Source organism: Tinamus guttatus, unplaced genomic scaffold, assembly GCF_059628265.1.
Source record: "Tinamus guttatus ecotype Peru unplaced genomic scaffold, ASM5962826v1 Tinamus_guttatus_pri_ptg000389l, whole genome shotgun sequence".
Classification (NCBI taxonomy): Eukaryota; Metazoa; Chordata; class Aves; order Tinamiformes; family Tinamidae; genus Tinamus; species Tinamus guttatus.
The window spans coordinates 2,794,298-2,809,754 of record NW_028288923.1 but is presented as its reverse complement, the minus strand read 5'-3'; the positions used below and the strand labels follow the sequence as shown (position 1 = coordinate 2,809,754).

The window sequence follows — 15,457 nt, the reverse complement described above, 5'->3', positions numbered from 1 at the left end:
AAGTAACAGGTGTAACTAATAGCTGAGGCTCTGCACTCCACTCATGCTTTCTGGTACTTAAGTTGTCCTACCCTATTAGGGAACATGCTTTGGTTGTTCTTTCAGACTTACAAAGCATTTACATATAACAGGTAACAGGATGTTAAGCCCTGCAATCCATAACATGGTTATAGAAAAGGAAATCTCTATTGATCTGATATAGTAGTGAATGAACAGAGCATTACCAAATAGAAGTTCCCCCCGCCTCAAATTCACATGCAGAAACAAAGTACTGCTTATACTATACAGAAGACTTCATGTTTGTGCTTTATTTTGAAACTAGAAAATACAGCTTAATATTGGGCACTGTAGGTATTTACTTACCCATTCTGTAAGAATGCGTTGCACAGCATCATTGCCTCTTGACATATTTCTGCAGGCCAGGATAACATAAGCCCCATGCAATGCAAGAGACTTTGCAGTTTCAAAACCTATGATAAAACATTTTGCTAGTCAGACATATACATCTTAATAACAAATCAGAGCTATAAAATTACCTGAAAAAGGAGCAAACACTTCAGCATCCTAATCTCATCTGCAATCTGACTACCTGCTTGCTAGTTGCTTGGACCTATCTTGGACATTCACGTATGGAAAGAGATAGACCTCATTTTGAGCAGGTCTTTGATGCAATAACTATATTTTACGCAAAGCAAGCACAGAACCTTCAAAGGGCAGACTTCCATTTCTGTCTCAGTGCTTTTTTGTTTTACTGTAAAGAATAAGCCATGAACTGAGGTCGTTGTAGACTTGTTATATCCACAGAACTGCACTGAATGCAACAGAATTGTAAAAATCCAAGCTCTGAGTAGGCAGCCTCTGCTCAATCTGAGGGCATCTGTGGCAGGAGATTCCATCCAGTGGGAAGTGAGGAAATAAGCAGAATCATTTGGAGATAATATTTTCAGACACAAACACCATTCCACCTTTAGGACTGTTACACACAAGGAAGAGGGACTACAGACATAACCCAGCCTTAAACCACTATCATTAGGGAGTTATCAAACTCATTCTTAGAAAAGATAGGGAGACCATAGTCTATTATAGTACACATCATTATACATGCACTTGAAAACCTTTGCTAAACTGAGGAATTCAACTCATGTTTTTGTCCTATCAACTTGATATGGAGAACCACTTTTCATGACTATTCTCTTTATAAATAAATGATCAAGTACTAGAAGCCTTGCAAGTATTTTCAGTACATCTAATACAGTATCACAAGGCTAAATGGGTCACTGGATAAACTTGACAATCCAATGAAAGTGATAGATAGCTCACATTCTACTGCAGTTTAAATATACCATGAATCTATATCCCAGTTTTCTTTCATACAAACTTTCAGAGTTTTTTTTTGTTTTAAACAATACTGCTAATCAATTCTTTCCTATTCTGCATTTGGGCTCTTCAGTCGTCTTTTCTAAAAGGATGCTTTACTGAATTTTAACTTGTTAATTTTAGACCACATTGTAAAGCAATCCATTCAAATTATGAAGCGACTGCCAAGCGCTACAACTCTCAACACCTTGACATCATTTGTAAGCATTGTACATGTACCCGTTTCATTATTCAGCTCCTTAACAAAAAGCTGAATCAAAGTTGGCCCTAGATAAGCTCACTTAACTGAAAATATCTACTGCAGTTTGAACTAGGAGATGATGAGTCTTTGGGAGAACAGAACCCTTGTACCTTGACATCAGCATTAAATCAGAAATTTGATTTCTTTGGGGGCGAGCCACTATGCATTTGCAGTATATTCAGGATGAGCATTGGGCATCGTGCTCTTCCTCAAAGGAGAGCAGTAACCATGACAGACCAGATTCCATCCATGGAAAAACCGTTTCCATCCAGCTCAAAGAAGCATCATATAGCTTAATGAGTTCCAATTAGACAAGCTTAAACTAGAAATAAAGAATCAAATTGAAATACCCAACAATTGAGTACATGCAGAATAGGAAGAGGATACCTGTTCCAGTGCTATGACATTTCAAGCATGTTCATGTTTTCCTTTTAGAAACTGTTTACCTAAAAAAAGCCTATTAAAATAGACTGTCTCACTTTCAAAAAACCCCGGAGCAACACAATTCAGTTACAGCACGAGACCTAACTTACACTATAGAAACAACAGACACCAAGGCAAATTTATACCATTCTCTGCAATTGCATATTTATGGTATTTAAGTCCAAGCAATTTTTTTTTCCACACATTCATTGTACCAAGCTACTGTAATTACCTGAGTAATTCATTGCATGCACATGAATTCAGCTACAGCATATGCAAAGATTTCCCCTGTTCCTAATTCAACTTCAGATGTATTTAACCATGATTCTTCATACAATGAGTGTAAGACATGCTGCACCAGAGTGCTATTAGCTAGCTGTATGCATCTTGTTTTGTACAATAACACCTACTTTTACCAGTCTATCATATTATTAAAGACTGGTTACGATCTCTGAAAATACCATTGTTTTTACTGGTATATACAGAGATATGGAGCTAATAATCAGTTTCATTAGTTAAATGTGACGACTTTTAGCTAACTCTACCCCACGTTACACTGCATTATTGTGCAAGATAATGAATTCCACGCCCCCATCACTTACAGTCAATGACTTGATTCTTATTACCAAGAAGAGTGAGAAAAATTAAAAGCCAAACTAAGTAATTATATACTGCAAGTTTAAGGTATTTTAATACAACCTTGATTCTTCCCCACAAACTTGCTGACCTGCCTAAACACCTCCCTTCAGAGCTTACTATTCCCTGGGCTACCAAAGGATTATTTTTACAGCTATAGGCAGAATCCTGCCACAAAACTGTGCTCCAAAAAGGCTGCAGTTCAAGGCAAAGAGGTTTACACAGTGAATGCTTCACATGGCTCAGTTTAAATACACCCACCAACTGGCTCAGCAACACAGAGTGTAACATTTGTAGCTATGTCCACAAAACACATCTTTATAGGCCTTAAATCCTGATAAGCAGCACAATTAAGGACTTTCACAGTATAATAAACAACTAAGTGAGAGCTTAGAAGATTTTCAAATTGTAAAACCCAAATTAGGAGTTAGAAGTTATCTACAAAAACTAATACTTCTTTCCTCTTCCATTCAGAGGAAACAGCAGGGAGGGAAAGACTGCAGTACAGTTGAAGAAATTGCTAAAGGTTTTAGCAATAAGTTTTGCCTTTGAACAAAGTATTTCAATGTTTTCGATATATAGTTAATTTTGAAGTCTCACCATCATTTAAGGATCAAGCATTCTCACTACAAAGTTATTGATCTCTAAAGAAAAATCTCTATGTAAACACAATACTGAATCGAAATCCACATAGAACATGGTTCCACACACCAAAGTTCAACAACACACACAAAAAAAACAGCATTGCTAGTGCTCAAGCATCCTGTCCAGTAGTCACTTATAAAGACTGATACACCCCTCCCAAACGTCATGGAATAACATGCTCAAATACATACTTTGGAAAAACTACCATACTACATACCTCTAAAACAGTTCAAGGGAATTAACCAATTCAGCAATTGGTTTGAAGAAGACAGTGTAGAATCCATTTGAAAACACACTCCCCCACGCCTCTAATACAGAACACATCAGGCACATACATGCACATATTTTACTTCTTACACACGCATAAATATAATTTACTTCTCTTTATTCCAAAGGCAAGTAAGAATTTGAACACCAAAAAATAAATTCAAAAAGTTATTTCAGAGTTCTTTTTTCCATCTTCTTTTGAATTGCAGCAATGCCATCTTTCTTTTCAAGAGCTTAGGCCTCAATTTAAAAGCCTCTAGTTTCTTCAAAATCATTTCTTTCTTTCTCTCCACATATAGAAGAGCTTTAGAGACAGCAATTTTCTAAAGTTTCTTCATATATGCTTCAGTAACGTAAAGTCACCATGAGTCCAGCCATCCTTGAGCTCTACATCACAGGCAATGTAAACCTAAACTAAAGGGAAACCAGAAGAAAAACTTGTCTGTGCACTACAGTAAATACAAAAAAAAAAAATCAAATAAGTTAACAAAAGCGCTCTCTAAAACTAGAAGTGAAAAGCATTACTTTGTGTTGAGGCTTTCTGACCTTTCATACACCAACAGATGATTTACAAATTTTAGAATAGCAGAAACACCCTGATTTTTAAGCATAGAAAACAAAAGTCAAGAGAACTTTGCTCTACACAAGTAATACAGAAGAGAACATAACAGGGATGCTATTTCCTTGGGTTTTCTGGTCTTTGTTCCAAGTTCTTTTCAGAAAAAGAATTATGTCTCTGACACTTCCATTCAAATTCAGTATAGATAAGAATATAGCGCTTAATACTTTTTCTCCAAAAGACCTTAAAATTGAAGAAAATCTCTTATTCTGTTTGGCCAGTGTGTTTTTTTACACCAGAAATCCAACACCTTGCCTAAGAAATCTCCCTGCAGTATGGAGAAAACCAAGAAAACCTCAACAGTTTTAAGTCATCAAACAGTATGGATGCAGAAGTTTCTAAAGCCTTTTGCTCTTTAAACACTTAACATTCTGGTAAGGCACCAACAGTATTATTAAGCAAACAGTATATCTGCAATATATAACCACCACCCACTGAAGGCATTTGATTACTTCTGCATTAGAGAAAAAACACACAGAAATAACAAAATCTTTAGGTGAAAGCGTTACTCCTTTCAAAAACCTTTGTTTTGAAAGGAAACCTTTACCGAACACGTGTTTTTCTTCTACCAAAAGCAGATCAGGTTTTAGTTTCAGGATACAGGGGGGGGAAGCTTTAAGGGCAGAACCCTTCTACAATATATACTACCTTAATATTTTCAAAAAATGTAACATGCAATATAAATGAAAAGTAATTTAAATACAATTTTACTGCAGATCAGAGTGAATTGTGAGAGGTTAAACACTTGCTCAACAACTTGCAACAAATCACCTTTATAATCCAAAACAGGCTTCCATCCCCACTACTGATATCTAGTCTTTTTGCTTAGGTATTTTTTGATTTTTAGGACCTAATCAAGAGCACTACAGAGAAATGGTAAAGTGTTATATGCATCCCTAGATCCATTTTAATAGGAAAGAACTAAGCACCAGTGACAATGAATCAAACCTTTTCATCCAACTATTATTTGAAAAAAGGAAGAAAGATTTAAATGCTGTTAAAAAAATAAGAAGCAATGAAGGAGTTAGAGTTACATAAGCTTATTTTTGGGTTGACTATTGTAAGAGTGATACATTTAGGGAAAAATAATTTTGTAACTAAGATTTTTTTTTTTTTTTTGCTTGTGCTACATCATTCAATAGATCTTCCATTTCAAGTGCTTACACTCATAAGCAAGTCAAAAACTGTCTATGTTTTGAGTGAGAACTTTTTAATGTATTTAGAGTACACTAAAGAGATAAGAGTCTACAAAGATAACCAATTTGCACTGCAAAAATCTCTTCCAAAATTTCTCACAACATCAGAACATCTAATTCACTTGCCATGACAGTCTAAGTCTTTCCTGGGATGATGCTGATATAACCCAGAAAATACTTTTCAAAACAATTCTTGAACTACAATCCCCACATCATTGATGCGATATATAAATATAGATAGACACACAGATATAACACCTCACTTTCCAGCCTCCAGAAGCACCAAGCATACACCAGGCAAAGAACAAAATTATTTCAACATAAATGCTTAGGATAAAATCTTGGCCATCACTCATGTTACTTCAAATGTAAGTTCTCAAAACAAATCCAATACCACCATTTGTTAGAAGACTTGTTTTAAAAGATCAATTATATAAAATATACTAAGGCTATTTCTATTGCTGTATGTTTATTGGTGCATGGTAAAACATACTGATTGTCATTGAAAACTCTGATGGTAATTGAAAGATGCATCCTGCCTCTCCCTTTGTGTGCAGATGGGACAGATGTGTTTTTCTTGGACTCATGAGTCACAAAAAAAGCCAACTAAAATGAATTAGGATGACTAATGTATTTGTTCTGTTTTCAGTCCAGCCAACTTTAAAATATGCACTCACTTGACATGTTACACTTTGCACAGTTATTCTTAATAATAATGATACACTGCCAGTGACACTGACAAAAATTGTTTTTAAGAGGTTGCAGCACCAGAAAATATGAAATAAAATCCCTTAAATTGACTGGTTTATAAAGATGCACGACCCATTATTCCTGAAAACAAAACAAACAAAACACACCCAGAAGACATTATTTGAGACAAAGAAAGCTAAAAGTATTACTGAGGATCTTGGAAGCAATTAAGAACACGACATGCTGCCTGTCTCCGATACATACGTTACGCAGACGCTGCGACAGGCGCACAGTCACAGGCGGACTCAGCACATTCTCCAGCTGTGGGACTCTACCAGCTCCCTGTCAACGATGCCTCTTGCTACTTGTGCTCAAGTTTATGCAATTGCAAGATACACAGCTCAGACCTCAATCACTTCAGCTCTCTTAAAATCTAACACAGACAACTATTTCAGATAGTCAAAGGCACAGGCTAGCAGCAAATTGATTCAGAATTGCATTTCCTATTCACTAGCCTGTAAGCTGATATTACTCAATATTAAACTGCAGTAGCAGTCAGAGGCTCCAGTGTGGAATAAACCCTAGTAAGAATTGCAGAAACTGTAGTACTACAGCATAAATTGAATCAAACAGATTTTCTTTAAAAATATATTTTTATTTATATCATTTACATAAGCAATGAAATAGCCTAATATATACTTTTTATAGGTAACTGATAAAACAGGATTCTGTCCTGAACAGTACGCAGTTTGCTTTACAGAAAGTGCTATCACAGAGTATTAAATATACACAGCTAGGCCCTGTTATAAGGGGTTCACAATCCACATTGTAGAAAAAGAAATAGATGAACAGGCTAAACATTACAACAGCAGTACTTGATTTCTGGCAGTCATTTTCCACCTCTGTTCAAGGAATGTGAGGTGAAGTTGTTTAAGCAGAACATTAAAACACAAGAGTCACTTTAGGAACCTGCAAAAATTAGATACGAGCAGGATGCAGTTCATCGTTTCAGAATTCGTCCTGGATAAAGCAGATAGGAAAAAGCTAGCAATGGGTAAGACAACCCATGTGGAGATTTGGGAATTTATACAATACTGGTTCTTAAATTCTAGTTTTTCTGATTAGATGAAATCCATTTAAACAGGCTAGGTACCAACCTCCCCGGTTCAGAACTGGCAAACCTTTTAGGCGTGCTTTAAGCTACGAAGGGAAGAGGGAGATGGAAAGCAGTTATGTAACTCAAATGATCCATCATGTGGTTCCGACATACAAAGTAAGGCAGGAGATGGACTTGTTCTGAAACAAAAGATGAAGAATAAGAAGAGTATTAACACAACGTGTCTATATACAAAAGCAAAAAGAATGGAAGACAAGTAAGAATTAGAAGTCATTAAATTATTATATAAGGCCACAGGCAAAAATTAAAGCCTTCTTTGCCCCAGTTTCAATTAGGGCATTAAAGCATACTACACATCTTTTAACACTTAAATTAGCATTTAACATTTGTTTATATGACCACAAGGCCTACCTGCTAATAGCTGGAATCCAGGCAACCCAACAGACAGCTCAACAGCAATAATCTTCTAAAGGTTATGGCCAATTACAGCTCCATTTGATGTCAACTTTTTCATCTTCCAAAAAAGTTAGGCCCTGCCAATTTTAGGGGGTGGTGAGAAAATGGGGCATTCAAGCTAAAATTAGATATGCCTACTGAAAGTTTTTTTATTTGCAGATTAGAAAAAAATTGCTAGGAGAACATGCATACTAGACAGTTTCTAAAAAAAATGCAATTTCTTGTGACTACAATATTGTTATTTCAAATTTTGAAAGAACAAAGTTCTCAAAGCCACTGAGCAGAAGCCCAGCAAGAAATTAGGGACAGTCAAAAGTTACATGAATACAAAAACTAAGACTGAAGCTACCTTGCTGAATGGAGGGCTACAAATTTTCACATTTTAAAAATAAAAACCTATAGATCATCTTTAGCTTCCAGAAAAGAAATAAAAGAACACACAAAAATTGTTTAAAGAATAAGAATTGTGTGGTTAGTAACAGAACCATGAATTGCAAATATCATTTATATTTTGCAGAAGAAGATGATGCTATTTTTGTTTTTAGGAATCTTTCAGTTTAGGTGGCAAAAATAGTAGCTAAGAAATAAAAATGAATGCAGAAAATGTCTTAACACACACACTGCCTGTTAGAAATGTTTCCCTGTCTTAGAGTTTAGGATGGATATAACATCATACTCTTCCTCACAGTACAATTCTATTCACATTCTGTTATTTGGGTAAAATTCTAGACTTGCCAATTTTAATAGAAGCTTTGCTACTGACTTCAGTGAGGTCAGGATTTCTGTCTTTATCACACCAAGTTCCTATGTGCTTCCCTTCACTGCCTTTTAAGCAGGTTATTGTTTCAGATTTGAATTTCTAACACTTATAAAATGTTATCACAATTACTTTTGAAGCGCTCAAAAAGGACACAAGATGCTTTCTTCTTGTGACCTTACAGCCCAGTGTAGGTAGTGATACCAAGAATTTTTTCAAGTGATAAGCCAAAAACAACATACCCATTAGTGTACATGTAAGTGCTGTAAGTAGAGTTGACAGCATCTAGAAAAAAGCCACTGAATGTCTAACAGGGTACTGTCATTAGAAAACAGGAGTCATTTATCAAGGTCTTCTGTCCTCACCTTCTACAAACATTCTAAATCCAAAAATACACATGTACAGCTAAGATGATTCAAACAATAGTTGCAGAACAATCAGCTTTCAAAACGCAAAGACACAAAATCATGCAGTTTTGTGTCATCCGAAAGACCAACAGAAAAGAACAGCAGTTCTCACCTCTGGACTATGAAGCATACAGTATAATGACTTCGTTTATAATAAGAAAAACCTTCCCAAAATTAAATATTTCAAAGAACAATATTTAGAAAAGCTTTTAAGTTATTTTACGTTCCCTGGAGAGGCCTTAGAAAAGATATATCACAGAGCAGCTACTGTTTTACAGATATATTACTCCAGTGCAAAATAAATACCAGGAAGTACAGCGTGGACATATAGCTCAATCCCATACTTTTTAAAAAGATTCCATTACAAGGAGTAATCATTATTGAATCTTTTAGCCCAGATGCAATTTCTTACATGCTACAAGTTTCACGTGCATTGTGAATTTCAGCCAAGGTTGATGAAGTTCAATAACTTGGCTAACCAACCATGTGTACTCCTCATTACAGAAGTAATAAATAGATTCATCACAATAGACATGAAAGAGCAATATGAAGATCTGACAGTACAAATATGTAAAGAGAATCTTTTAATATTTACTATATGTCATACAAAGAAAGTAAGTGCTTTTCGTAAAATAGAGCTCTACTCATGTTAAACATTATAAAGCCAGAGTACACAGTGATGTCACTCTGGAACCACTCCATATCACGATATTCTGTTGTAAAAATTCCAAAAAACAGCCCTAAATCAAAGCCACAAAGATAACCCTCTTCTCAGCTAAGATTATTCTAAGTTTAAAACAACAGCTTTCTGCATTATTTTTTCCCCATTAATTCTTCATTAAATAGTTTTCATTGACAGAATTAATCTGTTGAAATCAAAGCAATAATATGAAACTAAAAAGTGAGGTGCATGTTCAACAGTGAATTGCATTAAGCTTCCTCCCTGCCATTCTCCCCACCCATTTAAATCCCCACATTTAAAAATGCTTATAGCCAGGAAACACTATTAACTTCATTGTCGCTGTTTTGTTGGCTAAAGACAGCCAAAGTACAGGCCCTAACCACAGCTGTGCTGGCAAAAAGACCCTACTTTAAAAGTTACATCTGCAAAACGACACTTTGAGTAACTTTAGATGATTTTATCGCAGTATGGCAAAGCATTCACACACACTAGCTGCAGCTATGCCAGCAGTTCTTTTTCAGTTAATATACTGAAACTCCGCTTATGTTAATGTTTTTCACTTCTGTAAGAAACAACACACAGCGCACACACAAAACACTAACATACATTCCTTAACGAATAATTCACACCCTTGAAAGCCCAATAAATACAAAATCATGGAGCAGAAAGTCTCTGGGACAGGCAGGACCAGGATAAAATCCGAACTTGGTCTGCCCAATGCAGTTTAGCTTCTTGAACTCCTTCACACTCGGGCATCTTCCCAGGCAGTCCCCGGCTGGCACCTGGAAGAAGCCCTCCCTGCACGGGCGCCGCAGCGGCTCCGACTCCGGTTCTGCCTCCGCAGCAGCAGCGGCAGTACCAGCTGCCCCTACCTTTCAATAGGTTTAGAAACCAAAGTTTCATAAACATATGAAACTACATCTATTTCACTTCTCCACATACAACCATGCAGAGACTGTAACAGTTGTCCTACCACTAGAAATAACCCTGGTGAAGCAAGGAGCTTCCCAAAGACATAACATGCATCTCCTAACTAAAACCCCACAGCATCCCTTCTTTCTAACCATGCAGGTAGGACAGACACATTTACAGTAACTCTTCTCAACAGAAATGGGCAAAGGTTTCAACAACTTATTAATCCCATAGAATTCAGGCATTTATAAAAGCTAACTGTGCTTCAAAGGACAAGCATTTTGCACTGAACTGGAAAGAGATGTAGTTATCTGTGCAACATGATTCAAGAAGTACCGGCACAAGCTGGGTCCCACTCCTCCCATCACTTTTTTCTGCTTTCATGAAAGAAAGGAATGGAAATAATAGGAATCCCCTGAAAAGCAAATCTCTTTACATTTAATGTAAGGTTATTATGTAGTAGGTGTATGGCAAACCTTTTTGTTTTTATTTTGTAAATATTGTTGTTCAAAGTTAGTGTGCAGATATAACTCAGAAAAATAGCACTACAGACCAAAATCAGGAGATGTATTTTCTCTTAGAGATTAGTTTATCGCAAACTAACAAAAACAGACTGAATTTTTAAAGACTGGTAAAATTCAGACAGTACAACCTAATTGCCAAAGAATACAAGAAATCAAATTGAATCTGAAACAAGTAGCAGTTCATTTGTAGGAGTTCTGCTAGCTGGCAATGCTATTTCATCTGGAAACAGAGCAGAGAAATCAGGAAGTAAGCCTTGTGCTTTGAAAAAATAGACATGTATGTGTATTTTATAGAAAAATGGTGATACGATTCTAGAGTACAGTTGAACCATTTTTTGACAGATTTGGACAAACATCTGTGGGCTTAGTCCTCTAAACCACAAGCAGTATAGTGAAAGACAATGAACATATTTAAGACTGTCAGCCTAATACTATTAAAATCAGAGTCCTCAATGGTATTTACAAGGGTCTGTTCTATTTCTCCCATATGATCTGTGTTTGACTCAAATGAGACCATTCACTGGTTTAATTAGGATTCAGCAAATGTTACCTTCTTTGTGTGAAGACCAATAAAGCCAGCCTGGGTAAAAATGCTCTGTCACCCACAATCAATCTCAGGAACTTGTGAGACTAGGAGGGTTCCCATATTCACAAAATTTTACTCCCTGTGGGTACAAGACAGTCGATTTTTGATTTCCTTAAAAAAAAAACTGGTGTTTCTTTTCATCATTTTCTATGTTGCTAGGAAATTTAAGGCATATTGGCCAAAGCTAACCAGCATGCACTGGAGACCTTGCAAGGTCTTCACAGTAAGTTAAAGATTTTTCTTTAAAAAGCTTGATTTTCCTCCCTTCATGGTCAGCATATAGCTAGCTCATCCTCATTTGGCGTAAGAAATGCAAGAGTATTTAACCACACCTGCCTTTAATGAGACTTCTTAAATCAGGATTCAGAGCATTCTTGCTACCTAGAAAAATAGATTTGTGAAATGCGGAATTTTTAAAAATACACATTATCAAATCAGCAAAACAAATCTCCATTGGCTACCAGTATGAAGTATGAAAGCAAAAAATCAAACGGTAATCTATGTGCACTGTATCATTTAATTACAGCCTTTACCACCACAGCTACTTGATATAGTTTGATAGACCAAACAAGGTTTAACAGCTACTGAAAGAAACTTTTTTGTAGAATAGAATTATAACAGAAAAAAATACATGCTTCTTAGGACCTTCTTGAATTAATATAGCTACTGGGTACTTCCTGGAGCAAGATTCATGGCTTTTCAATGCTTTAAAAATTCTATTCACACACTGATGGTATCAGGTAATAGATGTTATTGGTCAGGAATTACATTGCTACATTCCAGACTGCCAAAACCTTACACCCATTTTTCCAGAAAAAGACAAAGACTTCTAGCATTATCCAAGGCAGAATGAATTGAGAGGTAGCCCTTCTATATTGCTCACAGATGGGAAGTGTTCAAATAATGTCCCAGATGAGGAAAATTTCTGAATTAGATGCAGGTGATGCAGTGAAAGGCACATGATAAATTGCAGAGCTACACAGTTGGTATTTATCACAAAAGCACCACCATGTGTGAACAAAATCTAATCATCTACATGTTACTGTGATGAATAATACTGAGTAAATTATCAAGTTACCCATTGTCAAAATGCTGCCTTCTGCAGCTCCACAATGTTTACTTGTGTGTATATATACACACACACACACACGCAAGCCCTCGGTGCAATCAACTAATCATCTGATAGTGGGAATACAGACCATTACAACTCAGTTTGATAAACCTCTAACTGAATCTACTTCCCCAATTTCGTATACCTGGTCCTCAAGTACTAGCTACATTTGTTTAAGGTTATGTAAGTCAGCAGCAAGTGTACAATAAGTCAACATAAAAGAAAGGACAAAAGAAAACAGATGCTAACAGTGTTTTAGTGGTGAGGACTAGGTCAATTTGTACTTCCTTTGTTTGTAAAGGCAAGTTTGAGTAAAGGATGGCACCTTTGTCTGGAATTTGCTAACCACCTACTTACCGTTACCTCATCAGATTTTTTAGATTTTATGAATTTAAGTGCTATGCTACAATCTGACTTGCAGTTTTGCAATAACTGTTTTTATAATTAACTAAGCTAAGCCAGCTTTCCACACCTGAACACAATCTACCAAGAGATTCATGCTATGGGAGAGGTATAAAGCAGGGAAACTCATGTGTTTATTGTTTATGAATTAGAGGACCAGTTATCCAAAACAGCTTGTTAAGCTGTAAAACAGATGTTTAATTCTGATAAATTTTAAGCACATTTTCCAACCTTTAGCATCAGTACGACAGCATTTTGTATACTGGAGCTCTGTGCAAGAAATAAAAGGCATAGTAATTTCTCACACTTGAAGTATATGCAGAGTTAGAGATCACTGGAACTGTGGCTCCTGTCTTTTAAGTACTGATTAATACCTACTATACAACTTTTCTCCTCATTAAGGCCTCCTACATTACACAGTAATAAAAATACCAGATAAAAATAGAACTCAAATTAACCAAAACAGACAAAAATTTTGAAGACACGACCTAAAAATATCCCCATGAGAAAGCTGCAATAACTCCTGTAAAGCATAATCAAGAAAAGTAGTAAAGCAGTTCTCATTATGGTTAACATTTCTGGATTTTCTTCAATCTTTTAACAAATTAGGCTGCTCAAAGCCAAATGTTTTCCATTTTCTTAAAATAGTCTGTTTGATCTAAACATCCCTTACAAAAGCAATGAAGAGATTTATTTTGACCTTCATGTAGCAAAAAGGAACAGACTTACACTTTGAGCAATAGTTTGTGATTAATACAGCATTGTGATAAAAAAAATCTTGGAAATGCATTAAGAAAATACTTCTTAATACTTTGTGGAATCTGCCTGACTGCACAGAACATACGTATTTTGTTCTTTCATAGCATATTGCAATACTAGTTGTATTTTAGTACTCATGCATACTCTAACAGCCACAATACCTTACATATAACTGCAGCCTGCACAGAAAATAAAGCTCATGGACATACAATTTCAAGGTCAAGTAGTTATGCGAGCCTGAAAGAAGATACAGCAATATTTAACTTATAGAAAAATCACATTAGCTACACTACTGTCTCCTTGGTATTAAAAAGTAACACTCAAAAAAAATATATCAGATTTGAGAAGACTGCATAAAAGTGCAGTTGAAAAAAGTACATCACCTTTTAGAAAAGGGAGCCTAAAGAAACAGACGATATGCTTCTTAAATTTGAGTCCTAACACTAATATTTAAGAATATATAAACAACAAAATTTCAGGAGCCGTTACCAAAAACGGGGAAAAAGAACACTAAGCCGCTTTTGTTTAACATTTTCAAAGAGCAACACAGCCCTCTAGCGGAAATATTAAAGCATGATTTGTCCATACAAAAGGACAGGACAGACCAGCAAGGCATCTTTTTATGTAGCCTGCTGCCCAGAAAACTTTTCACTTAAGCAGGATCACTTTATACATGAAGAGCTAAGAAATTCATTGGCCTTTATTAGTTTTCACTATCAGCTTGTAAAAGTGATCAAAAAGTACCAAATGGTTATTTATATACATATATATACACACACACACTCTTTGCAACAATTTTAAGGAATAAGTGGATAAACGATCTAGGAAATTCTTACTATATGGAATTCTTACTATATTCCTATGTGAATAGAAATAAATTGAATCAAAGAGAGAAACTTGGCTAGCTATGTATCAGAAGCTGAATATTAAAAAGGACCTAACTGTAAGGAAAATAACAGGCAGAGAATTACAGAAAGTACAACTTTGTTTGCATATCCAGTTCTCTGAAAAAGACAGAATTCTTCATCACTTCATATTAGCATAAAGTAATAGAGTTATGAACTGAATTCACACTCATGAGGAACATAGAGAAAGTCAGGGTTCTGTAAACACAGTAATTGCTTCCTCCTCAAAACATTGCAGGAGCAGAATAGTCTCAACACACACACACACACACACAGAGTTTCAAAGGACCATCTACAATACAAAATGCAGCACAACAAAATTTCCAAGCTAAGTGGCAATAAGCTCCAAAACTGGAAGTGCTCTGCTTAAGCTAGCTAATCAGTATTTGCACATGGAGAACCAAAAAGTTGTGTAGACAAAAATCTCATAGGTATCACAACTGTGATCCATTACATGGCACAGACATGATCACGGCATTTAGTCAAGAGTCATAAAGCATAGTTCAGAGTTAAGCTAAGACACTAACAGCCAGTCAGAATAGTTGGAACAAGCCAATATAACGACTCTGACAACCCGGTTTCAACAAAACTTGAAATTCTGCCAAGTATGTCCAGATTAATTACACAAGAACACTATTAGACAAGTCCAAACGAGGAGTGCTTTTTTCCACACAACACCAGTGCATTTGAACACGGTTTTTCCTCCAAACAGGTCTACCAGAAGTCAGATTAGTACAAGTTTTTC

General features: G+C 35.9%; 1 protein-coding gene across 1 annotated transcript in view; it reads right to left on the bottom strand.

The window, feature by feature from the left end:
• Positions 1-15,457, bottom strand: part of WWOX (WW domain containing oxidoreductase) — a 426,479-nt gene that overhangs the window by 406,272 nt on the left and 4,750 nt on the right. The window contains exon 5 of the mRNA XM_088530845.1: positions 364-470. Coding sequence (XP_088386971.1) covers positions 364-470 — 107 coding nt within the window. The remainder of the gene's footprint in view (positions 1-363; positions 471-15,457) is intronic.